Raw genomic sequence first — 24540 nt, 5'->3', positions numbered from 1 at the left:
ATGCCACCGTTCAAGCCCCAATCAGCGCAATATGCATCTCAGTACCCATCACAAAGATCTTATGAGCCACAGAGGAAGAAGCTGAGGTTCCACAGGTGAAAGTAATCAGGACCCCAGCTGACTTTATCTCAGCCCTCCACTTTGAAGTGGCAATTTTAACGGTTTGGTTGAGGTGCCCATAGAACACTCTCCTCGCCATCTCAAACTGGAAAACCTCGCCCATCCCTTCCGAGATCAACTCTCCTCATTCCACAGCACATGGGAACAGATAACCTCTGACAAGTGGGTGCTGGAGATCGTCCAGAATGGATATGTCATTCATTTCTCCTTCTACCCCCTTTCCAAACACCCTTCCCTGTCCCTCTTCAGAGACCCTTCTCTTGAGAGTCTACTACATTTAAAGGTAAACCATCTCTCAGCATAGGAGCCATAGAACCTGTGCCCGTACATCTCAGAGGCAAAGGCTTCTACTCTTGCTACGTCCTGATACCAAAGAAAAAGAGAGGTTGGTGACCCATACTGAACCTCAGAGCGCTCAACAAATACATCAAAGCGCAGAAATTCAAGATGGTTATCCTATCAATGATTATTGCAGCATTAGATAAAGGAGATGGGTTCTCAGCCCTTGACTTTCAAGATGCCTACCTCCACATTTCTGTCATACTGAGTCTCAGACATTACCTCAGATTCATGCTGGGCCAGGACCACTACCAGTACAGAGTACTCCTGTTTAGCGTCTCATCAACTCCTAGGGTATTCTCCAAGGTCCTTTTGGTAGTGGCGGCCCACTGACACTCTCAGGGCATCCTGATTTATCCTTACCTGGATGACTGCTTTCTCAGGGCACTGTCCTTCACAGAGGCCCAATGAATCACCCAGACCACACTGGGCCTATAGACCTTAACACATGTACAGAGGCTAGAATTCATAGGAGCCAACCTCGATTCTGTTCAGGTGAAGGCTCTCCTTTCACATCACAGATTCCATAGTCTCTCCTCGTTGATAGAGACAGTACAATCCATCCCCCAAATTATAGCCAGACATTGCCTACAGCTCCTGGAGGAAAAGGAAACATCATCTTGATTGCTCGCACATGGCTCCTATATGGCCCAGACAGACATGGTACCGCTACCTGTCACAGCTGGCATTATATCCACCAATGACTCTTCCAATCACACCTTATCTCCTGTTGCAGAATGAGAGATGCACTCTCCATTCCCAGTCTGTGGGTTTTCCAGCTCAAAGCATGGCTCCTTCATGGTGCCAGCACATGGAGACATCTTGCTTTGAAGAGGTACAGGAGGTGCTGTTACACAGTAGTAAAGGAACTACTCGTCTTACCTATTTTCCATTTTTGCAAAGATTCCAGATATGGTACCAACCTAAAGGCGTCATCCATTATACAGCTACCCTACTGGTATTCCTGGACTACCTGTTGGCTTTCAAGAAATTGTGACTCTCCGTTAGTTCACTAATGGTCCATTTAGCAGCAGTTGCAACCTTCCACCAACAGGTAGAAGATTACTCAGTCTTCTCCCATCCAACTACAAAGAAGTTTCTTAAGGGCATAATGAACTTCTTCTCACAACCTACACTTCCCATTCCTCAATGGGATCTCAACTTAGTGCTAAAAGTACTAGGTAGACCACCATTTGAGCCTATGGCCACTTGCTCATTAACTCACCTTTCCATGAAGACAGTGTTCTTCATAGCCATCACCTCTTCAAGAAGGATAGGGGAAATAGCAGCTCCAATGGCGCATCCCTAAGGTCACACTTTAGACCATATCCAGAGTTCACTCCCAAGGTGACTTCCGCATTCCACGTAAATCAGCTTATTCAGCTTCGAACCTTTTATCCCAAACCTCATCAGTATAATAGGGAAGCCATTCTTCATATGTTTGATGTGAGAAGAGCTTTGGCCTTCTATTTGGACAGGACTAGAGCCTTCAGAAAATTTCCGAGACTCTTCCTCTCCGTTGTAGATAGATCAAAAGGTACAGCGATTTCGGCTCAGAGACTTTCCAAGTGGGTCTCACGCTGTATTATACTCTGTTACCAACTGCTCATTGTAACACCTTACCCTGTAATATGCATACATTCTGCAAGGTCGATCTCCTCATTGGTTGCCTTCTCCAAGAGTTTCCCTATATCAGAAATCTGCAGAGCAGCAACCTGGGCATCTGCACATAACTTTGCAGAACACTATGCCATACTGAGGGATTCAGCTGCAGATGCCAAATTTGGTGCTACTGTGCTATCATCCATATCAGACTTGACTCCAAAAGTTCCTGCCTCCAATAGTGGGCACTGCTCAGGAGTCATCTACAGTGGAGCACCCATAGGGACTGTACTTGAAGAACAAGAGGAAGAGGTTACACACCTGGTGCAGTAGTGATGGTTCTTCGAGATGTGTGTCCCTCTGGGTGCTCCATGACCCACCTTCCTCCCCTCTACTTTGGAGTTTTTGTCATTGACTCTGTGGTAGAGAAGGAACTGAGGAGGGTCGCCCGCACATACTGGCTAGCCTCGTGACAGGTGAGGAGCAGCACATGTGCGGGCAGGGTAGACAGCTACAAAAGTTCTCCAACCAGCAGCACAAGGACTCAGACACACCTACAGTGGAGCACCCATAGGGACTCACATTTCAAAGAACCATCGTTACTGCACAAAGTGAGTAACTTCTTTCTGGGAGTCTTTTCTCCTCTCTCTGTCTCTTCAGTTTATGACCTGCCTGCAGTAACATGCAGAGATGATTGGGGCTTCTGTCAGTTTGTTTAGTGCTACTTGGACTGCATTCCATGATCAGACCCAGGGATTCTACAGGATCTTCACTTCGGGCTCTATGGTGCATGGTAGGAGGAGCGCCACTTTGGCAGTTTAGGTAGGAGTCTGAGCACCCTTTTTTTTTCTGCTTGGAATGGCAAAAATGGTAGAGCCAGGCCTGTGGCGCAGCAAGGATGCGTGCTCAAAATTTTTTACTGATAGGGGAGCATGATCAGAAAAGTTTGGAGACCACTGCTCTAAAGTCACAGCTTGAGTGTCTCTGACCTAGTTAAAATACTGCAAAAACATCTTCACTGTTTTTCTTTCTCCTCCAGCATACAAGTCAGCAAGGTGTTAAATGACACACACGTGAGATTCTCTCTCCCACCTAGACGCAAAGAGGCCAAGAGTGTATGCATAAAGGCCAATGGGCGTAAATGTTCACCACCAATCACAGTATATTATGTCTCTGAGCCATCATGTACTAAAATGGAGCCAAACATCACTTGGGCCAGGTAATACATTTTTGTTTTATGTTTTATTTTTTATAGATTTAATAAAGCTTAGTCATATTATGTTAATATTAGAAAACTTAACTGGCTGGTATAAATTGGGATGCCTGTACTGGATTTCAGTAAAGCTGTACTCATTTACACAAGATAAGGTTCTGATCTAATAATCCAATTAATCACCGCTATAACCTATTTGAGTGTATGGCAGGGAAGAATTTAGCCCAGTGAATTGAACTGAAGCAATATTTCATGTGCAAAGATGATCACTGTAACTTAAAAAAAAAATACATTTGTGGAAAAGTACAAAACTATTTTTAATGCTCCTTAATAAGAAATGAAAAATAAACCTTGGTACTAAACTGAGCTCTGGAATGACAGTGCCCGGATACCACAAACATATTTTGATTTTCCCCCATAATTTATTTTGGCCATACGTTGTGAATTTTCCCTTCAAGACTAGCTGCAGAGTTTCTCCTTGACGTTAAAAGTATCTTTTAAAAAAAACGAAGTGAACTGAAAGTAAAATGAAAATTCCCCTTCCTTGAGTAATATGTATGAAATGCCCCCACTGACGTGTCTTTGGGCCAAAGTGCAAAATGCATCCTGTGAGGTGCTCTACACCCTCGGCTCCTACTAAAAGACAATGGGAATTGTGCATAGTCCTAGGTTGCTCCAGGAGCAGCAAAACAATGTGATGCTCTTTGCTCAAGGTAGATCTTTGCCTTATGCTCTGGCGCTAGCCCTTAGTGAGCACAATTTTGGTTAATACAAGCAAATGCATTGTTGCTACTTGAATAGAAGAAAATGTATGACTAACTGAGAAGTAATATATCCCTGTAGATTATTAGATCATTTGGGGCTTGCATTGGATCTCTCGTGAGCAAACAGGATTTGCACCATGAAAGAGGCATGTAACTATATTATATCTTTGAAAGTACTTTCAATGTAATTTTGTACAACTGAAAAGTCAGTCATATAAATTACCTAGCTCTGCAACTTATTTTTATTTTATCTACTGTTGCCAAGGCAAACCGTTATACACTGTCACTGGTAGTTCCTTCTTGAATAAAACATTTGAAATGTAAACAGGAAAAACAAGATATGTCTTTATTTGTGGGGAAAAACTAACATTAACCTCTCGATTTTTTAATTTTTTTTTTATAGTGGCGGTCGCAAAATAACCCTCTTTGGGAGAAATTTTAATGTGACAGACAGTGTCATTATTTCAGATGACGAGAGATTAAAATTTACTGTAAGTCTTGAACTCCTTTGCAATAACAAAATATGTGTTTTTAAAGGAATCATTTTTGTTCTTAAGCTCTTTCAAAAGCTTAAGCACATGCTTAACTTTACTCACGTGAGTAGTCCCATTGAATTAAATGGGACTACTCGTATCAGTAAAATTGTGTATGTGTTTAAATATTTGCAGTCAAGGTCTGAAATAGTTAATTCCCATGCATAGTTCTCCAAGGCCTTAAAGTTCTAAGGATTCTCCCTCTGATTTTTCTGTTTCTTCACTTCCTGAAAGGCCTTGCATTCCAGCAACCCTCTCCATCACCACCACAGATACAGCCTTAGAAGAGTGCACGGCTGGTGCTATGATTGGTGCTTAAAAGAACAAAAATGACCAATACAGAAACTACTTCAGATATAGTAGACAAAGTATTTCTCTTAAATAGAAGGTTTATCAGTTTCCCATGTGATGTCAGCAGGATTTAAAAGTGCTATTAAGTGCCTCAGTTTCTTACTGTATGTACCTTGAAGAACTTCAGCACTGAGAGTTTTGCTGTTTTTTTCCTAGGTTTCTGGATGTCCTGGAAGTACTTCTCCATGTAGTTTCCTAACACCAGATGTTAGCCTTTCAAAAGGGTGTAAAATTGTTAATGTGTCACTAAAAGTGGAAAATGTCCTTATACCTTGTATTAAATTACAATATTGTCCTGACCCTATATTTATTGACTATCAACTGCATACTGAGATGGACCCACATCTGGAATTAAAATTATATGTAAGTTTTTAAAAAAACAAAAATTCACATATGATAGTTTTAAGTTTTACCACATTTAATAATAGTTTCCCATTTCAACTTTGTTCTCTTCAGAAAAAAAATGACATCTTAGATATTTCTGAAAATGAGATCGGCGTTACTCTCACTCACATGATGAATGATATACGTTTGGAACCTATAATCTTCAGCGTTCAAAATATTACCAAAACCCCAGATCATACTACTATACTGTGCAAAGTCAAAAGGAAAAAACCAGGCAAGATTGAGTTATCTACTGTGGAAGTTTGGGTGAGTAAAAATTCTTTCCATAGTAATTTAACATTGTTTGGTTTTTATGCTTATAAAATAGGTCCTACAATGTTAATTAGCTGATCATGGATCTCCTTTATAATTAAAGAGTGAAATAGCATTATAACATATCTTACCTAAAATATTTCACAGCCAAGTTGTCTTACTGTGATGCTTCTCATGCTCAGGTTTAGGTGAACTTGCAAGATTTGTCCATGTGTAGCTGATAAGCTATATGAAAACTTCAAGGCCTGTGAGCTGTCACAGTGTCTTATGAGGAGTTCAAGGGACTAAGTGCTGCTCCTCTCAACCTCCTTGGAGCAGAACCAATGCAGATGAGGGCAGGATGCATGCTTTGCAGCTGTGCCATCTATGCCACCTTCAGGGTGTGGTTGGTTGTAACTGTGAAGCTCCATTGGCTGAAGTAATTCCCCATGGAGGGTGAGGAGGTAATCCAAGGGCTGGGCTACAGAAGTGTGAGCCTAGCTAAGGGCAAGGAAATGACCTCGGTTCGGTGCAAGGCCTCTATCAGAAATGTTGTTTTTCTTTGGTGTTGACTTGAGCCTTACATTTGTCTTTCTTCTAATCAGGGTAGACATCTGTAGTGAAAAGAGCAGTTTTTGTCTCTGAAAACTTGTTTTTACTCTCTTGAAAATGGCAACATTTTTGTTTGCAGTGATTCTGGTGAGTGCAGATATTTGGCTGGTTTGAGGCCAAAATCTGCCTTTGCTTACACCACATTAATTTCAATGTGGATAGTCTGAAATATAAGTGATGGCAGCATTTGGCTCATTGCCAGTAGTTTTACATTTTTCACAGATCACAGTTTTGTTCTTTTGGTTTAACATAAGATATGGTAAATGTTATGTTTGGATCAGTTCATATATGTTTTTCCAAACTGCTTCTTCCTTCCCAATGATTTACCTAGTCAAGGTTCATCACTTCAGCTGAAGAGACCAGCTGCTTTATCCACTGAACATGATCTTCTGCAAACATGGACTAGAGTAGCTACATTCCACTAATACAACTGTCTATTTTTCCGTTAGGTCACATTAGGAAACTTTTCACAGGAAGTTCAAAAGAAATCATCGCACAAGTATTTGTACGTTCTGACTTTGCTCCCTATCTTATTACTGGGTGTAATTGTTGGTAAGTACTGTTATGCATTACCCTGTAATTTGATTTGCTGAAAGAGATCATTACTGTGTATATCTTAAAAGTATCTGGGATTGTCCAGGATGATAACAGAAAGTCTGATATTTTTCCCAGATTCAATTGGGAACAGCTAGGTAGATTATTTTGCTCTGGTGGCAAAGTTCATCATCACAGACTACAAGATGTAACAAAGCTGTCTCAGTAGCCAGTTCTTCCAGGAAATGCACCAGGTGGCCATGCAAGATCTAGGAACTACAGCCCAGATCCTCAAATGTCTTTAGGTGCCTAATTCTCATTGAAATCAGAGGGAGTTGGGTGGCTATATACCTCTGGTGATCTGGGCCTACATTCCTACATCACAAGTTAGCACCTTCCCAGTTGTCAAAACAAAGCTTCTCAAGGGTGAGTGTCTCCAGCACAGTTGCTTATCATCAAACAATGCTTTTGATCATCCCATTTTAGATGATTCATGAGTTTAATTAATTGTAGTTAGTTTGGTCAGGTGTTTATTTCTCACCCATTCTTTTCATTATTTTAATTCTGCCTTATTTTTACTCCATCATGTTTTGTAGTGAGAGGCATGTCTCAGGGTACGTCTACACTACAGGATTATTCCGATTTTACATAAACCGGTTTTGTAAAACAGATTGTATAAAGTCGAGTGCATGCGGCCACACTAAGCACATTAATTCGGTGGTGTGCGTCCATGGTCCTAGGCTAGCATCGATTTCTGGAGCGTTGCACTGTGGGTAGCTATTCCGTAGCTATCCCATAGTTCCCGCAATCTCCCCCGCCCCTTGGAATTCTGGGTTGAGATCCCAGTGCCTGATGGGGCAAAAATCATTGTCGCGGGTGGTTCTGGGTAAATGTCGTCACTCATTCCTTCCTCTGGGAAAGCAACGGCAGACAATCATTTCGCGTCCTTTTTCCCTGGATTGTCCTGGCAGACGCCATAGCACAGCAACCATGGAGCCCATTCAGCTTTTTTTTTTACTGTCACCGTATGTCTACCTGATGCCGCTGACAGAGGCGATACTGCAGCGCTACACAGCAGCATTCACTGGCTTTTGCATGATAGCAGAGATGGTTATCAGCCCTTCTGTACCGTCTGCTGCCATTGTAAATTGGCAACGAGATGACGGTTATCTCTCGTTCTGTACTGTCTGCTTCTATCATGAGTGCCCCTGGCTGAGGTTGGCCGGGGGCTCAAAGGCAAAAATGAGAATGATGCCCCTAGTCAATCCCTCCTTTATGTATCTAAAAATAGAGTCAGTCCTGCCTTGAATATGTGGCAAGTGTACTAGAGAAGCAGTGTATCAGAGAGCACAGCTGCTCCATGTCAGATCCCGCAGAAATGACAAGCTGCATGCCATTCATGGGGGTTGCCCCTGCAGCAACCCCACCCATTGCTTCCCTCCTCCCCAACCTTCCTGGGCTACTGTGGCAGTGTCCCCCCATTTGTGTCATGAAGTTATAAAGAATGCAGGAATAAGAAACTGTGTCTTGTTAGTGAGATAAAATGAGGTGGAGGCAGCCTCCTGCTGCTATGACAGTCCAGGCAGAACATTAAGCGGTGTAGGGGAGAGGAGCCCAGCATCCCGCTGCTATGATAGTCCAGGCAGTACAGAATCTTTTCTTTACCCAGGAAAGGGAGGGGGCTGATGGAACTCAGCCCCTAGTTGCTATGATGAGGACGGTTACCAGCCGTTCTGTACCATCTACTGGGAATAACTGGGAATCATTCCTATTTTTACCCAGGCACCCCTGGCCAGCCTCACCTGAGGCCAGCCAGGAGCACTCACAGGCTGATAACAAGGACGGCTAGCAGTCCTACTGCACCATCTGCCACCGGGAAGGGGAGAGAGCGGATACTGCTCTTCACTGCCGCAGCATCGCGTCTACCAACAGCATTCAGTAGACATGGGGTGACACTGAAAGAAGTCAAGAAATGATTTCTTTCCCTTTTCTTTCACGTGGGGGGGAGGGAGTAAATTGTCGAGCTATACCCTGAACCATGCCGGACAATGTGTTTGAACCTACAGGCATGGGAGCTCAGCCAAGAATGTAAATATTTTTCGGAGACTGCTGTGGACTGTGGGATAGCTGGAGTCCTCAGTACCCCCTCCCTCCCTCCATGAGCGTCCATTTGATTCTTTGGCTTTCCGTTACGCTTGTCATGCAGCACTGTGAAGCCTGGAGATTTTTTTCAAACGCTTTGGCATTTCGTCTTCTGTAGCGGAGCTCTGATAGAACAGATTTGTCTCCCCATACAGCGATCAGATCCAGTATCTCCTGTACGGTCCATGCTGAAGCTCTTTTTGGATTTGGGACTGCATCACCACCCACGCTGATCAGAGCTCCACGCTGGGCAAACAGGAAATGAAATTCAAAAGTTCGCAGGGCTTTTCATGTTTACCTGGCCACTGCATCCGAGTTGAGATTGCTGTCCAGAGCGGTCACAGTGGTGCACTGCGGGATACCACCCGGAGGCCAATATCGTCGATTTGCGGCCACACTAACCCTAATCCCATATGGTAATCCCATATATATCTATATAAAGGGCCTCATAGTGTGGACAGGTACAGTGTTAAATTGGTTTAACACTGCTAAAATCGGTTTAAACGCGTAGTGTAGACCAGGCCTCAGCCTTTACTGCTACCCTTGTCAATGCCTCTCCTCTCTCACAAGTGTTAACTAAGCAATTTGGAAATGCACATGCCAACTTAAAATATTTCTCTTGCTTGTAAAATCAGTCAAGTTTGAAGAGTTTTATTCCACCATCTGTCAGATGCTGCTGCTTAGCATGCAGATTTGAGTGTCTTATCTGTTAAAAGAAAGTCAGCCTGATAATTCTGAGATCTAAATAAAAGGAGTGTGTTATTAAAGAGTGCCTTGCACAATGGGATACTATTGTCAGCCGACTGTGTTTTAAGCAGTCGAGCCTAGTTGTCGGAGCAGGAGTCAGGCCTTGTGTTCAGAACGGGAATCAGGCCTGGTGGTCAGAGTCTGAAAGCCAGAGCCAAGGGTTGAGAAAGGATTATAATCTGTAACCACGGCCGAAGGTCAGAACCCAAGTCAGAGTCCGAATGCCAGAGACTAGGGTTGAGACAGAGTTGGAGTCAGGAGTCAGTGCTGAGGGTCGGATCCAACTTACCAGATGTCAGGGAAGGCAGGAGTAGGACTGTTTCTGAGGCAGGAGCAAGGATGGGACAGGACAGTAACAAGGTTGGGTACAGGGCAATGTCTAGGCTGGATCTGTGGAGGAGCAGAGCAGGAGCAGAGCAGAGCTACTGCTGCTCCAGAGTTTAAGAACTGGCCTGCTGGCTTCCTCAGCTAGTCAGAGAGAGTAGTCTGTCAGGAAGCCTCACTGGTTTGTTAAGGTGTCAGGAGTACAGAGCAGGTGCAGTTACAGGGCTTTACTCCTGAGGCCCGGTCCATGACTAGGACTCCTCTGTGCTACTAAAATGGAAATTAATAATAATAATAATAATAATAATAATAATAATTAATACAGAAGATTGTTACTAGAGATCCTTTTTTTTTCTTACACTCATTTTCATTTTATTGTTAGTATTGGTATATAAAGCAGATTTGTTCATCTTATTTCTATATTAAATATCTAATACAATTTTCTTTCAATTTTTTTTAGTGGCAATCATAGTAACTAGGTACAAATCCAAACAGTTAACCCGTAAACTGAGTCAACAAATTGAACTGTTAGAATGTGAAATTCGGAAAAAAATACGTGATGGTAGGTCTGCACAGCTTTCTTTTGTTTAATAAGTATATCATTTCTGAAATTAAAGTGCCATGAAAAGACTCACATTTTTTAAATATTTTGTTTCATAGGCTTCATTAAACAGAAATAGAATAGTTTGGAATGTGAATATCAGAGTTTCTTGTTAATGTTGGTGTGCAGTAGGAGCTAATTCTAGAAGCTAATAGCATTGCATGTAACAATTTACTTCAGCAAAATTGAAGTTAAAAAAAACTGCATCCAATCAATGTTTTCCATCCCGCAGAGATTCAACTAGAAAAATAATGCATCAAGTCTTAGAACTGTTTTTAAGAACATCTTTTCAGGGTCACATTGAAAGCTGTAATTGTGAAGATAATTTTGCGTTATCAAAACTAACATTCCAGAGGGTTGTTATTTCAGGATTTGCAGAGCTACAGATGGATCAATCAGATGTGGTGGATAGTTTTGGAACTGTTCCCTTCCTCGACTACAAACATTTTGCTCTTAGAACTTTCTTCCCAGAGGTAAATGGTTGCTAGTCTTTTAGGTGTAATCCTTCCATGGTAATGAAGGTAGTTATCAAGTAAGGACCAAATAGCTCATGTAAATGTCACCATGTGATTTTCACAGGAGGCCTTGTATACTACTACAAATCCAGTAGAATAGTGCTGGGCAAACACTGCAGGGGAGTGCTTAGATCTGTTGATTGTAGGTTCTGTAAAACTTCATATGCTCCAAGTCAAATTTTTTAGATTAAATTGACCCTAGTGTCCCCTTAATTCATATATGTTTAATGATTGTGTGTGCCATGTAAGAGTCTCTCATAGCCTTGCCTCACTAGATCTGCCTCCCTTCTTGAGACTACCATTCCTAAACCTGCATTTTATCTGTTGCTTTTTATCTCTCACATGCTCACTTGTCTGTACAAAACTTAATTAAGTTAATTTAAACAGTTCGGCTAACATGTTTATATCAAGGGACTTCCTCATTGGCTCAACTTTAAGCCTGTGCTTTAATGTTATCCTAAATAGGGACTGGGCTTAAGCAAGTGTTCATATGTTTTCTGAACTGGGGCCAGTGTTACTTGCAACATCATGACATTTAATAGCATGAGAAGAATGGGGGAAATAATTTCCCTGGAATAGCTGGAATGATACCAAACTGGGGAAGAAAATACCAGTCTCAAATGTCTTTCAAAGTTATATTATGAGACTGACCAAAGCCCATGAGTTTTTAGTATACATACTAATCTTCTAAGAGTATCAATATGAACAACTACTTTTCAAAAACAAATACTTAAACAGAAAATATTTTGTTGTATAGGTAGCTCAAAGGAGAAGATGGCCCTAGATGGTTTGTATAGTGCCTAATACAATGGGATCCCAAAATTGACACTATAATGTGAATATTAAATATGAATAACAATAAAACTTTCCAAATTTGATAAAGATCTCATTTATACCAGAGTAAATCAGGAATCACTCCACCAAAATTAGTGGACTTACCCAAGCTGCAACTGGGAGATCATAAAAAGGCTCCTGTTGCTGTAAATTCTGCATGGTTTCCTTTTGTTTTCTTTTTTTACCAGGAATATTAACATGATAATATTATAATTATTTTTAGGAGTTCATCTGGTCTTTTTGTTTATTCTTCATCAAAAATCTTAACTCTCTTATGAAAACAAGATGGGGTTTATAATGTGTCTTTTGCTATCAAAGTGGTCAGGGTGACAACTAGCATATGCCACACATCTCATGTATTTAAAAATATATTATATATATAAAACTTCCCATGTTTTGTTATTTAACCCTGTATCTAGCCACCATGGCTTTGATTTTCATTATTAACTCTGGTATTTTAACTTCTGCTTGTGTTTTGTTATTTATATATGTATATTAAAAACCTTATTACATTTCTCTATATTTAACCCTAATTTTTACCCAGGTTTTCATGCTTTCCTTCTCTCTCTCTATCCTTTTCCTGAACTGTTTTGTTTAACCTTAACCACGTCTGCTTTGTGTAATTGTTTTTTACCTTTACCACATTGTGTGTGTATGTGTTTTGGTGTTGAGTGGGAGTGCTTATGGAAGAGAGGCAGTGGAAATGGAAGGGCGAGGATGGAGGGAGAGGCTAATGGAGACAGAGAACTACAAAGGCTAATAGGCATTGGAAGAGGAAAGAGTGGGAGGAAAAGTTGGGATAAGGATCAGGGGACAGGAGCAGGAAGAGTGGCAAGATAGAACACACAGGAAGAATTCTCTGTGTCAATGAAAAAGTGGATAACAGTAAATGCCAACAGAAAAGTCTTTTAAGTGCCTCTGAATGAGTTTGGAGGCCAAACATACTGATTTGGAGAAATACAGGCTCTGATGTGAGAACCTCATGGACTGTGAAGGCCTGGTACTCCCTGCTGCTAACGCTGCTAGGAAACGGGAGTCTTTTAAGATTTGCCTTTGGAAAACTTCTGCTGACTGCTAACAAGGCTTGCAGCACAGTGCTGGTCAGGGGTTAGTGGGATCCAGTGTCCCCCAAGGCTCCTCTGTGGTTTAATAATATGAATTTTCCTCAAAGGGTTGTGGCAGACTTACTTCAAGAACTTTGAGATCCATTGTATGAAAAGTGTCAGCAGTAATAATAACTGCAGAGAAAAACTCTAAATTTGGCTAAGCCTGACATCCAGAAGAATCATACTATTGGTATAGTGACATCCGGGAGTAATGCATTCTGGAGTGTCCTCACATACCTGGAAAAGCAGCAGATTTTCATGTGATGATAATAAACAGTCTTTTCTGTGGCATATTAGAACATGGCTGGGCTGACTGACCTCCACAGTCTGGGAGTGAGGGCATTCAGTAGCATACCAGTAAATCTGGCCTAGCTTAATCCTGAGTTTCTCTTTGCAGTTTTCCTTTATGTTACATGCCAGAACTTTTGCAGAAATCACAGAATACATAAATTGCAGATGCATTTAGAAGCCCAAATCATCTTTAGTCAGCGAAGTCTGTTGCCTTGGGTACATGCTTAGCCTTTGATATTTCTAACAGTAATACATCACTTGTCTTTTATTTTAGTCAAGCGGCTTTGCATCCATTTTCATTGAAGACATGCACACTAATGTGTCACGGGTAAGTCTATGTAATGTAATTTTACTTTTATTTAGTGATTATTCTTTTCATCTATGTATGATCATGGTAATCACCATAGAATCTGAGCACCTTCCAAATGATCCATTAGGTTAAATTTTCTCTACATTTCTTCCCATGTGGGGAAAAGTTACATGGCTTTATGTATATAATGTAGTAACATATATGTATATATGAAAACAGGATCTTATAATGGGAAATATCAGGCAACTTTAACTGTAGGTAATACTGCCTGTATATAAAGTGTGTGTGTGTGTACAGATATGCTATGGGTGAAATCCTGGCCCCATTGACATCATTGGCAAAGCTCCTATTGATTTCAGTGGGTCCAAGATTTCATCTTTTGTGTTGCTTACCCTCATTTCTAAGAATTAAGGACCTGTCATGCCCAACTACAGTTTGCCTTATTTTTGTTTAACTGTTCCAGAGCAGAGACCCCAGGCAAAAGGATGAAAGCCTCACCATGTTGCATGCTTTAATTTGTAACAAGGATTTTCTTGTTACTCTCATTCACACCCTTGAAAAACAGAAAAATTTCTCTGTGAAAGACAGGTATAGTATGATTATGCCTTATAATCTTCAAATCATAGAATTAAGAGAAAAATTACATGGATTATGACACACACATATAGTTTTCACTACATACAAAGCAAATTTAAGCTTTTCCAAAGTATTTTTCCTTGTTCTTCACCTGAAACAAGCCATTAAAAAGAGATCAGCAGATTTATAGATGCCTATAGACACTGAACTAGCAAAATACTTCACCTCAGAGCAAGCAGTTCTTGCTTTATAATTTGGAACTTTTCTTTCATTGAAATGGAAACTATTCTTCTTCAGAATTAAATTCGGATACACAAAATACATTTTTTTTAAATTACTGGATGGGATGATCCTGTGTACTTTAAATTTTATAGAGACTTTAGTGGGTGTTTGGGGTACCTAAAAAATCAAGGTTCAGCATATAGGCATAACTGAAAGGTGTATGTTTATTTGAACTAATTTCACAGTAAGCTGTTATGAAAAGCTTAGGATCACCTTTCTATTGTCATAGATTTGAAAAGCAAATTCCAGACCTTTTAGCTATGACTTTTTCATTTTTTGTAAATAGGTGCTTGTTTGCATCCTTCTTGACTATTGCACTACAAAGTAAACTAGTCTACCTAACCCATATTCTAGAAGTCTTGACCAGGGACTTGATGGAGCAGTCTAGCAATACGCAACCTAAGCTCATGCTAAGGCGCACAGAATCTGTCGTAGAAAAACTGCTGACAAATTGGATGTCTGTTTGCCTTTCTGGTTTTCTTCGGGTAAGTTTGACATCTTTCCACCACCTTAGACACTAGAATAAGGAATATTTTCAACATAGCACATGCTGACTTCTTCCATGCAGAACTCATGAGAGAGCTGTTTGTGCATGAAACCTAACTTTCTATCCTGATCACTAACTTTCTATACTGTTGCTATCCTGATCACTTATATAGACAGCTGTCATTATGCAAAGGTAAGAAAAGAGCAACTGTATAAATGATGCTAACAATCTGTACTTGGGTTGGACTTTAGGTAATTTTGAAACTCTGACATTTTCTTCTGTTGCTTCACAGATTATCATCCAAACCCCATCAGATATTTTCTTGTCAGGGCAGAAGATTCACATTGTGGTTAGAATGCAATGTGTATCCTTCTCCTCAAAAGCTATTATAGAGCTATGTTTGAGAGAGTTTAAAGGAAGGCTGTCATTTTGAAAACCTCACTTCTGTTTGAATTTTTTTTGCCTGTTGTTGTTGCAGCTATAACACCTATGATTAATGGAACTGTAGGAGGTTGGGGGGAAACGATCCCTCTCATTTTACAGTCTGTTTAATTTAGTCCATTTGGTTGCATTTTATGTGGAGACAATTTTGTTGTTTGAGGTTGTACTTCCTGTTTTGTGCACTAATATGATGACATCTCTCCCGTGCCCTGTTTTGCAGGGAGCTCACGTGCTTTGCCCTAGGGGCTGCAAAATACAGAAGCAGGGTAGTTCGAAGCTGGCAACTTTCCGGGGACCCAAGTATAGAGCGAGGGGACAGTCAGAGGAAACCTGTTCTTTACATCCCAGTCCTCTTCATGGGGCTGAGGAGCAATGGTAGCTTGGGAAGGTAGAGTGACCTACACAGGGTTGGGGAGTGAGTGACGCCTGAGAGAAGATAAAAGGTCCCTCTGAGAGCTCCAGAGGCAAGCTAAGCCAGGCCAGAAGAGGCAGGGGAGGCAGGCTTTCTCCACTAGCTGCCTGCCTGTGCCCAGCATGGGGCTCTAAACTGTCGTGGCAGGAGCCCCAGGTGGCTCTTCCCATTTGAGTAAGAGAAACAGGAGTTGGATGGGGAGTTACGAAAGAACAGATAAACCTGCACAGAAAGTATTTTTAATTGCGGGACAGCTGAGCAACTTGGCTAAAAAGAAAGTTAGTTTGATAGGCTTCAAATTGTTGGTGTCCCACTAGAGTTCCAGTGGGAATGCAGAAGAAAGAACTAAAGCTGTTGCTTGTTTGTGTTTGGTCTTATTTCTTAGGAGACAGTTGGAGAACCATTCTATAAGCTTGTGACTGCCCTCAACCAGAGGATAAACAAAGGGCCGGTAGACGTAACAACTTGCAAAGCTCTGTATACGCTAAATGAAGACTGGCTTCTGTGGCAAGTGACCGAATTCAAATCAGTGGTATGTTTGCCAAGCTGCTTTTCCTTCAAATACTGAAATGTTTTGAAAGAACCCACAACATTCTTCTTACGGAAGGATACTAAATTGAGTCTCTTAGATACTCCAGTGACGGTGGTGATATAAGTACCTAGATAGATAAAAATGGGCAGAAAACAAAATTATTATTAACACAGTTTCAAAACACAGTAGATGTGAATTAACCCACGTTTCACCAATCTGATACCTTTTGCTTCATAGCAGTGATCTAATAGCCAAGCTCGTGATACTTCGTTATTCTTATTAAGAATTATACTATAGAACATTTGCAAGTACACGATGAAGTATTGAAATAAATATTTAAAACTGGATTACATTTATCAACAGTACACAGGAAATTTTGTGATGCTGGATGCCTGTGATTTTATTGTGCTTGCTTACTCAATAATCCTCAGAATTCAGTAATTCACTGTGGGCTTTCCTGTCATTAACTGCAAATTAGTAAAGTTGTAGTGTAGTGGATTTTAATTAGTTGCCTTAATAAAAACAAGGTCCCTATGAAACTTAGTTAAATCATAAAATTCCAGGGTGATGGTGTCAGAACTTTCCTCTATGCATAGATTTGTTACATGCATCAAAACAAATACAACGTTCTTACCATTTTGCACTTATTGCTGAATTACCAAGATATCCTTTTTTTAAAAAAAAGCTGATCGCAAAAAGGTAATTAAACATGTTCTGTTTCTTGTGTGCTATGAATCCTTGGGTTTTCTAGGTTTTTTACTGATTTCTAACAAATATTTGGTGCTGCACATTTAATGATCTGTGATAAAGATATATTTTATATGTTATATCTAAAATTATTAACTGTCTAGATCAGAGGTTTCCCAGTTGTGATCCATGCACCAAATGCTAGTGGTCCACAGAGAAGTGGCTAGTCCCATGGCGTTGGTTCTCCTCCTTATTTCTAGCTCTAAAACACATTGAAAGATGTTTAACACTATGTTAAGGGTGAGATTTCAAAAAGCACCTAAGAGACGTAGGTACTGAGCTCTCAGTGAAAGCTAATCTAATACTTTCTTGGTTTTTCAAATATGCATTTTGCTGCTGTTGCCGTGTGGCCATTATGCTATCAGAAAAGGGAAGGGAAATGGTTTGTGCAATACTACATGGGGGCTGAGTTGGTCTGTGTGATTGAGAATGGAAGGGGAAGTGAGAGACTGATAACTTTTGTTAGAATGTTCCAATACCCTGCTCCATGTTCACTCAGTTTGGCCCAGAGTTAAAACATATATTTAAAACAGAAAATTACACAAACTTGAGCATGAGCCCAGAGTAGTATTTGATGGAATCTGTGGGTTTGAAAAGTGAAAAAAGGAAATACAAACTTTGGAACTGAAGACTTCAAGTGTGGAAGAGCAGAGAGCTGGAAGATGCAGATTACTATCAAAATGAATGACCTTTCTTTGAAACAAATTAGCCCTGTCCAATAGGAGTGTGAGGTCTAACATGGACCGGTCAACCAACAGCATCCTACTAAATGGAAAACAAAGCTTTATGATAGTGGACTGAATATTCTGAACAACCAGATCTACTTTACCGACAAAAAAGAGAAAGGTCCTGCAAGGCATCACTGAGTGATTGACTCTTGGAAGCCTTATCCCTGAACACAGAGGAGCAGCAATGTTATTAGAAGTAGGCCTACTGCATAAGGGTGAAATACATCCAGTTTCCAAATAAAACATCCTGGATATGTTAATATTGGTCACATTTTTATTAGATCTAGGAAACTAGATGAAGGCCATGTGATTTATGAAGATACTTATCAGCAGCCATTGCATCCAAGCAATCCCCAATAGAAATCCAGAAGTATGAACTGTGGTGATCAGAGAGAATTATGAATTATAAATGGGACTAATAGTGAGCATGCCCTTCACTGATAATACTTATCTAATTTTAGACTAAATTTTGTTGCACTGTTTGACAGTTCTAGAACCTCTTGGTGGCTGATTATGCCTGCAGCCCTAGAAAACTCATATTCTCCTTTTCTTTATCCTCCCACACCTTTAGGTTCCCCAGTTTCCACCATTTATTTTAGTCCTGTGTTGGTTTGTTCAGGCTTCTGAGTGTCACGTTGCTGGATTTGGCTTCTTTCTTCATTGTTCTGCATAGTATTTCTCTAGCTCAGGGGTGAGCAAATTTTTTGACCCAAGGACCACATCTTGGTGGGGAAATTGCATGCAGGGCCATGAGTGTAGGGCTGGGGCAGGTGATTGGGGTGCAGGAAGGAGTGCGGGGTGTGGGAGAGGGTGTGGACTGCAGGACGGGGCTCAGGGCAGGGGGTTGGGGTGCAGGAGGGATGTGGGGTGTGGCATGGGGTTGAGGTGCGGGCAAGGGGCTCAGGGCAGGGAATGCGGGAGGCCCAAGTGTTTTGGGATGTGGGCTCTGGTCCAGCACCACTTGCCTGGAGCAGTTTCAGGGTGGCAGTGGCACAGAGCAGGGCGAAGACTGGCTCCCTGCCTGTCCTGGCCTCCCACCACTCTCAGAAGCGGCCGGCACCACGTCCTTGCGGCCCCTGGGGAATGGGGGACAGAGGGCTCCGTGCTGTGCCCTCCCCTGCGGGTACCTGCCCCGAAGCTCCCATTGACCGCAGTTCCTGATTCCAGACAATGGGAGCTGCGGGGGGCGGTGTCTGGAGGCGAGGGCAGTGCACGGAGCCCTCTGCCCCCCATCTCCCAGAGGCTGCAGGGATGTGGTGCTGGCCGCTTCCAGCAGTGGTGTGGGGCCCACAGCACCATGGGGGTAGCAATCCTGCGGGCCAGATCCAAAGCCCTGACAGGCCGGATCTGGCCCGCGAGCCGTAGTTTGCCGACCCTTGCTCTAGCTCATCCTTTTTCTCTTTTTCCAGGTGGGTGTGCATATTATCACTTACCATGGATGTCACATTGGTGGCATCCTTAAAGTGTGTCCTAAATATGTCCATTGTCGTCGTCTTGCCATGTTTGATTGCCTTATTTGGTTTGGTCTGTTTAGAATTTCTGCTATTGAAAGAAACTCTTTCCAATGGATTCTTAACATCTTCCTCAGACAGTTACTTTGGAATGAGTTGAGTGTATCAATTTATGTTGTAGATTTCCATGACTCTGCTCCATAAAGGAGGACATGATGTTAGTGTTATAAATTCATACTTTTGTGTCAGTGGTAATCATGCTACTTCTCCAAATCTTTTCAAGTTTATGAAAATTGTTTGCTGCTTTTGATATTCATTGTGTGACAACTGGCATGGTGTCACCATCATTGCACATCTCACAACCTATATAGCTAATATGACTTACTTGTAGTGTTTCTTCATCCACTCTAGTGGTTACTTTAGCCATATTTTTTGTCTTCCCCTTGTTGATGAACAAGCCAACTTGTTTGACCATATCAGCCAAAAGCTGCGTATTTTCTTTGATTAACTGATGGATTGAACTAAGCTGGACAGTGTTCTCAGCAAATATGTTGTCATCCAGTTGTGCTTTATCATGTATCCATTAAATTCTTCAGTTGCCTTCTGCAGTTACTTTCATAACATAGTCAATGACCAGTGCAAACAATAGTGGGGACATAAGGCAATCTCTCTGTATGCTGTCAAAAGCCTTCTGGAAATGTATAAAATTGATAACAAGCTGTGCTTGCCACTCCATACTTTGCTCTGTAATATGTCTGAGAACAACAATATGGCCTGCACCTGATCCTAGGGGTCTAAAATATGCTTGTTTCTCTCTAAGTTGAAGAGCTATTTGGTTCTTGATACATTCCAGGATGATGTTGCACATGATTTTCCCAGGCTCTAAGAGTAATAGGATTCCTCCCCAGTTACTAATATCAGGGGGTAGCCGTGTTAGTCTGTATCACAAAAACCACAAGGAGTCTGGTGGCACTTTAAAGACTAACAGATTTATTTGGGCATAAGCTTTCGTGAGTAAAAAACCCACGTCTTCAAATGCATCTCCAGTTACTGCAGTTGGTTAGGTCACCTTACTTTGGCAATTTTACTAAAAGGCCTCACTTTGCTGGGTTGGGTTCTTTTTCTCCATTCCATATTCTGTTCAGTAACACACGGAAAATCTGGAGGGCTGTTTCATCACTTGCTTTAAGCATCTCTCCACTATTATTATCCTCTTCTGCTGCTTTCCCATTTTTGAGTTTACTGATGGCTTTTCTAACTTTTTCCCATTGTAATATCTCCTAAATCAATAGGCAGCTCTAGGAATAGGTCTTCATCACATATTTCTAGTAATTTGCTCAGGCTTAGTCTTTTAGGCTCGAACAAGAGATCAGCTTCATGTGAAGAATATGATGGGAATTGGTCAAATCTGTAAGGAAGCCCATGTCATGAAAAGTGCCTTGCTCAAGGTCACATCAGTAATGAAAATGTGAGAACAATGTATGAAGCTACTAAAACTGCCCAAGTAATTAAAGAAATGGATAGATACCATCTTGATGTCCTTGGAATCAGTGAATGTACATGGATAGGGATGAAAAACTACACTTCAGAGGAACAAATAAGACCATCATCTTCGAGAATGTGGATGACAGACATGAAGCTGTTGTAGCAATCTTGATGTTGAATGAAGCAGATCATACACTGACTGAGTGGGAATCAGTCAATGGAAGTATTATTAGAGCTTGCTTTCAGACTCAGTTATTCAAACTATTAGTCATACAGTGCTATGCGCTAACCAACGAAAAGCAAGATGAGGGAAAAAATGCTTTTCATGATTTGTTACAGGATGTGTTAACAAAGGTCCCAAAACATGATATCATAGTGACTATGTGCGATTTCAATACAAAGTAGAAATTTACAGTGTAAACTACCCACTGATAGGTGAAACAATATTTTCCTACTAAAGTCCAACATGGTACTCCCCAGATGATACTATAAAGAACCAAATCATTTCTGTATTTAAAAAAATGTTTTGCAGCTCATACGTGCATACAGGGGAGCAGATATGGGCAGTGACCATACCCTTTGCGTCGCTTAATTGAAGATCGAGTTACAGAGGATGAAGAAAGTTAAAAGACAACTGTGCATCAACAGCACACAATTAAAAGACTGAAACACAAAAAACAGGGCCGTCCCTAGCCATTTTGGTGCCCTACGCAGCCCCTGCTGTGTGGGGTCCCAGGCCAATGGGGGGGGGATGGCCCCAGGCCTCTATGGGGGTAGGGGCTGGGGGGAAACAGCCCCCTGTCCCCAGCCTGTTCCATTCCCCTGGCTCCCAGCCTTGGTGGGCCGGGGGAACTACCCCCCAGCACTCACCAGCGATGAGGCTGGGAGCCAGGGGAGCAGAGCAGGCTGGGGTCGGGTCACTCCTCTTACCACACGGTGAGTGCAGGCCCGACCCTTGCAGCAGTCCTCAGAGGAGTGGGGGTGGACCAGGGGTGTGGGCTTTGGGGAAGGGGTGGAGTGGGGGTGGGACTGGGGCAGAGCAGGAGTAAGGGCTTTGGGGAAGGGATGGAATGGGGACAGAGCAGGGATGAGAAGAGGTGGGGCTGGGGCAGAGCAGGGGCAGGGGCTGGAGCAGCACACAGCTGCGCAGGGCACCAGGAAATGTGGTGCACCAAATTTCCTGGTGCCCTACACAGCCGTGTATATTATGTATGGGTAGGGATGGCCCTGACAAAAAGTGCTTTTCAGCTTGAACTGAAGAACAGGTTCAGTGTTTTAATGGCGTTAACTGAAGAGAACTAAGACATTAATGCTCTATGGGAAATCATCAGAGAGTGCTGTCTGGAAAGTGCAAAGACACTTCTAATGACAATGAACTCTAAAAGGGAAGAATGGATTAGTGATGCTACTTGGGTGGCAGTAGGAAAGAGAAGTGTACAACAACCCAAAAACTGTTAAATGCTAAGACATGAAGTGAAAAGCAAGTGGCAAGAAAAATCCAGAGCTCTGGACAGAGAAGTAAAAGGAATGCCAGCAGAGATAAAAGGGCATATATTAGTAAAATGTCCAGGGGCTGACAATGCTAGCCCAAGAGGTGACTGTACAATCTTGTAAAAGACATCAAATAGCTAAGAGGAAACTTTAGCAGTGGAGACTCTATTAAAGGTGCAAATGAAAAGACTCTTAGCACAGAAGAACAAAGGAAAAGATGGACAGAACATTTTCAGTAAAATGGCCTAGTCTAATTTCTCCATGTCTATTGCATTTTGTAGTCTGAGAGACAATGGTAGAATGCTAGACTGGTGTGCAATTTCAGTGGCAAATATAAATTTGCCAGTTCCCTTTTAATGAACAATATTCTTTCTCAGTTTTTCACTCAGTGTAATAAATGGAAAAGTACTACATATAGAACACTGACAAGACAGAGATTTGAGATACCATGTAGAGCTGGAGTAAAAACTGTGTGCTGTACGGGGTAACTTTTCTTTTCCCAGGTTATCTTTCTGATCTTTGAGCAAGAAACATTATTTTGCATACACCTCTGTCTTAAACCACAGCATAGTTGCCATCTGCTACTGTTTATTAGCTCAAATGCCTCACTTAACTAGAGCAATCACAATTTGCTTTCATTTACAGAAACAACTGTACATCTGGAAAAATGTCTTTAAATGTTGAATTCAAACCTCTTTTTACCTTGTTGGTAGCAAGAAAAAAAATGCTCTTTATTTTCCCTGTCCTTTAGTCAGTTTCCAAGCCAATCTCCAGTCAAGTAGGTCCCTTCCAAATGCTTGTCTTGGTCTCCTTAAAATAATTGTTAAATCTTTCTTGCAACTTATGTTAATCCTTTGATGCCGAGTTGTGATTTACTACTGCTAAGCACTTACTTCTAGTGCATGCAATCTCAACTCTGGATATTACTCTGGGTTACCTTAAATGGCCTGTAATTTCCTCCTGAATCTTTCCTTAAGTTAACTTGTACTTTTCCTTGTTTCCCATGCAAAACCAGAAATAGTAGAAAAATACCTATTAATGTTTCTCCAAGATTTCTGTGCTTCCATCCATGTGTCTGTTTAATGTTGTCTGACCTTTAGTGCCCTTAGCAGTCTTGAGAGCCTTTTCATAATTTTATCATCTATGATTTCTTTTTTAGTTTTACAATTTGTGCATAAATGTGGTGCTCATGAAGGTTAGATTCTAATTAAAGCTTGCTCATGCTAGGCATTGAGCAATCAGGCAAAATCTGATTCATGAAAATTTCAGCTGTAGAGACGCAAAATAATTGTTGGTTTTTTTATTGGCAGGTGTACCATTACATCACTCTGATGCTGTGTTTTTAGAGGTTTTTGTTTTATGTATATGCGTATGTATGTTGCTTATCATCTGAGCATCTCACACACATCAATGAATTTATCTCCCTGGCACCCCTTTGAGGTAGAGAAGTATTATTATGCCCATTTTATGCAAGGTTTAGATCTGTGAATCTATAAATGCTTCAATACTGTATACTTAAGAGGCTGCCTCTCTCTGTGTGTGATACTGTTACAGCTGCAATCAGTGGAGCATTGCAGCGGGGACACCCTTGGTGTAAAAGAGAGGACATTCTCTGGGAGAGGTCTGATAGAAATGGGTGATCTTACTATATTAAGTTTATGTATCATTGTGGCCAGGGATTGTATATAATTCCACAGGGAAGTGTGACCACAGCTCCTCCAGGAACGAACAGCAGTGAAGGGTGATTAGGCAAATTCACTCAGGTTGTTACACCTCCAGAGAGGTACTACCACCTGGGGAGGTTCACATATACCAGGTCGAACTGGATTCTTCTGAGGCCAACAGGCAAAGAAAGGACTTTTAGATAAAAAGCCTGAGTTTAAATTGACTTAGGGCTTTCTTCCTTATCTAGCAAATGGACAGGACCTTCTGTCTGAGGCAGGGCCCCAATCTCTTGAGAGACTTGACCTATTAGGGCCTCATAAGACTGGTGGGTGACCTCTGGTAATCTTTTAACATTCTTATAGGAACTTTTATTGTTTTTATGTGATTTCTCTGTAATGCTTTTACCTTAAGAATAAATGTGCTTGCTTATAAAGATCTGGGTGGTAACATAAAACTCCTGGCGATTATGCTGTTCATAGCCTTTGAAGAGAAAGCAAAGCACAGACGATAGCATGTTTAAGCAGTCTGGTTTGCTGGAATTATCACAGCATATGCAGGGAACTGGGCAGCCTGGGGAAGAACCCCAGTCAGGAGGGAGAGAGACACAGGTCTCCACCCAAGAGAAGTGGTGGCTAAGGAACAGGGAGTCTAGAGCAAGTGTCCTTGAGG

The 24540-nt window shown here is 41.5% G+C and overlaps 1 protein-coding gene across 1 annotated transcript in view; it reads left to right on the top strand.

Moving 5' to 3' along the window:
• PLXNC1 (plexin C1) overlaps positions 1-24540 on the top strand; it is a 98902-nt gene that overhangs the window by 51131 nt on the left and 23231 nt on the right. Inside the window, exons 11-21 of the mRNA XM_030548544.1 lie at positions 3101-3280; positions 4442-4529; positions 5079-5285; positions 5379-5573; positions 6620-6722; positions 10378-10479; positions 10888-10991; positions 13539-13592; positions 14038-14162; positions 14719-14917; positions 16158-16304. Of these exons, the coding sequence (XP_030404404.1) occupies positions 3101-3280; positions 4442-4529; positions 5079-5285; positions 5379-5573; positions 6620-6722; positions 10378-10479; positions 10888-10991; positions 13539-13592; positions 14038-14162; positions 14719-14917; positions 16158-16304 (1504 nt within the window). The remainder of the gene's footprint in view (positions 1-3100; positions 3281-4441; positions 4530-5078; positions 5286-5378; positions 5574-6619; positions 6723-10377; positions 10480-10887; positions 10992-13538; positions 13593-14037; positions 14163-14718; positions 14918-16157; positions 16305-24540) is intronic.

The sequence above is a fragment of the Gopherus evgoodei genome, chromosome 1 (assembly GCF_007399415.2).
Source record: "Gopherus evgoodei ecotype Sinaloan lineage chromosome 1, rGopEvg1_v1.p, whole genome shotgun sequence".
Taxonomy (NCBI): Eukaryota; Metazoa; Chordata; order Testudines; family Testudinidae; genus Gopherus; species Gopherus evgoodei.
Note: the sequence above shows the minus strand (reverse complement) of the source record. Positions and strands in the feature narration are given on the sequence as shown.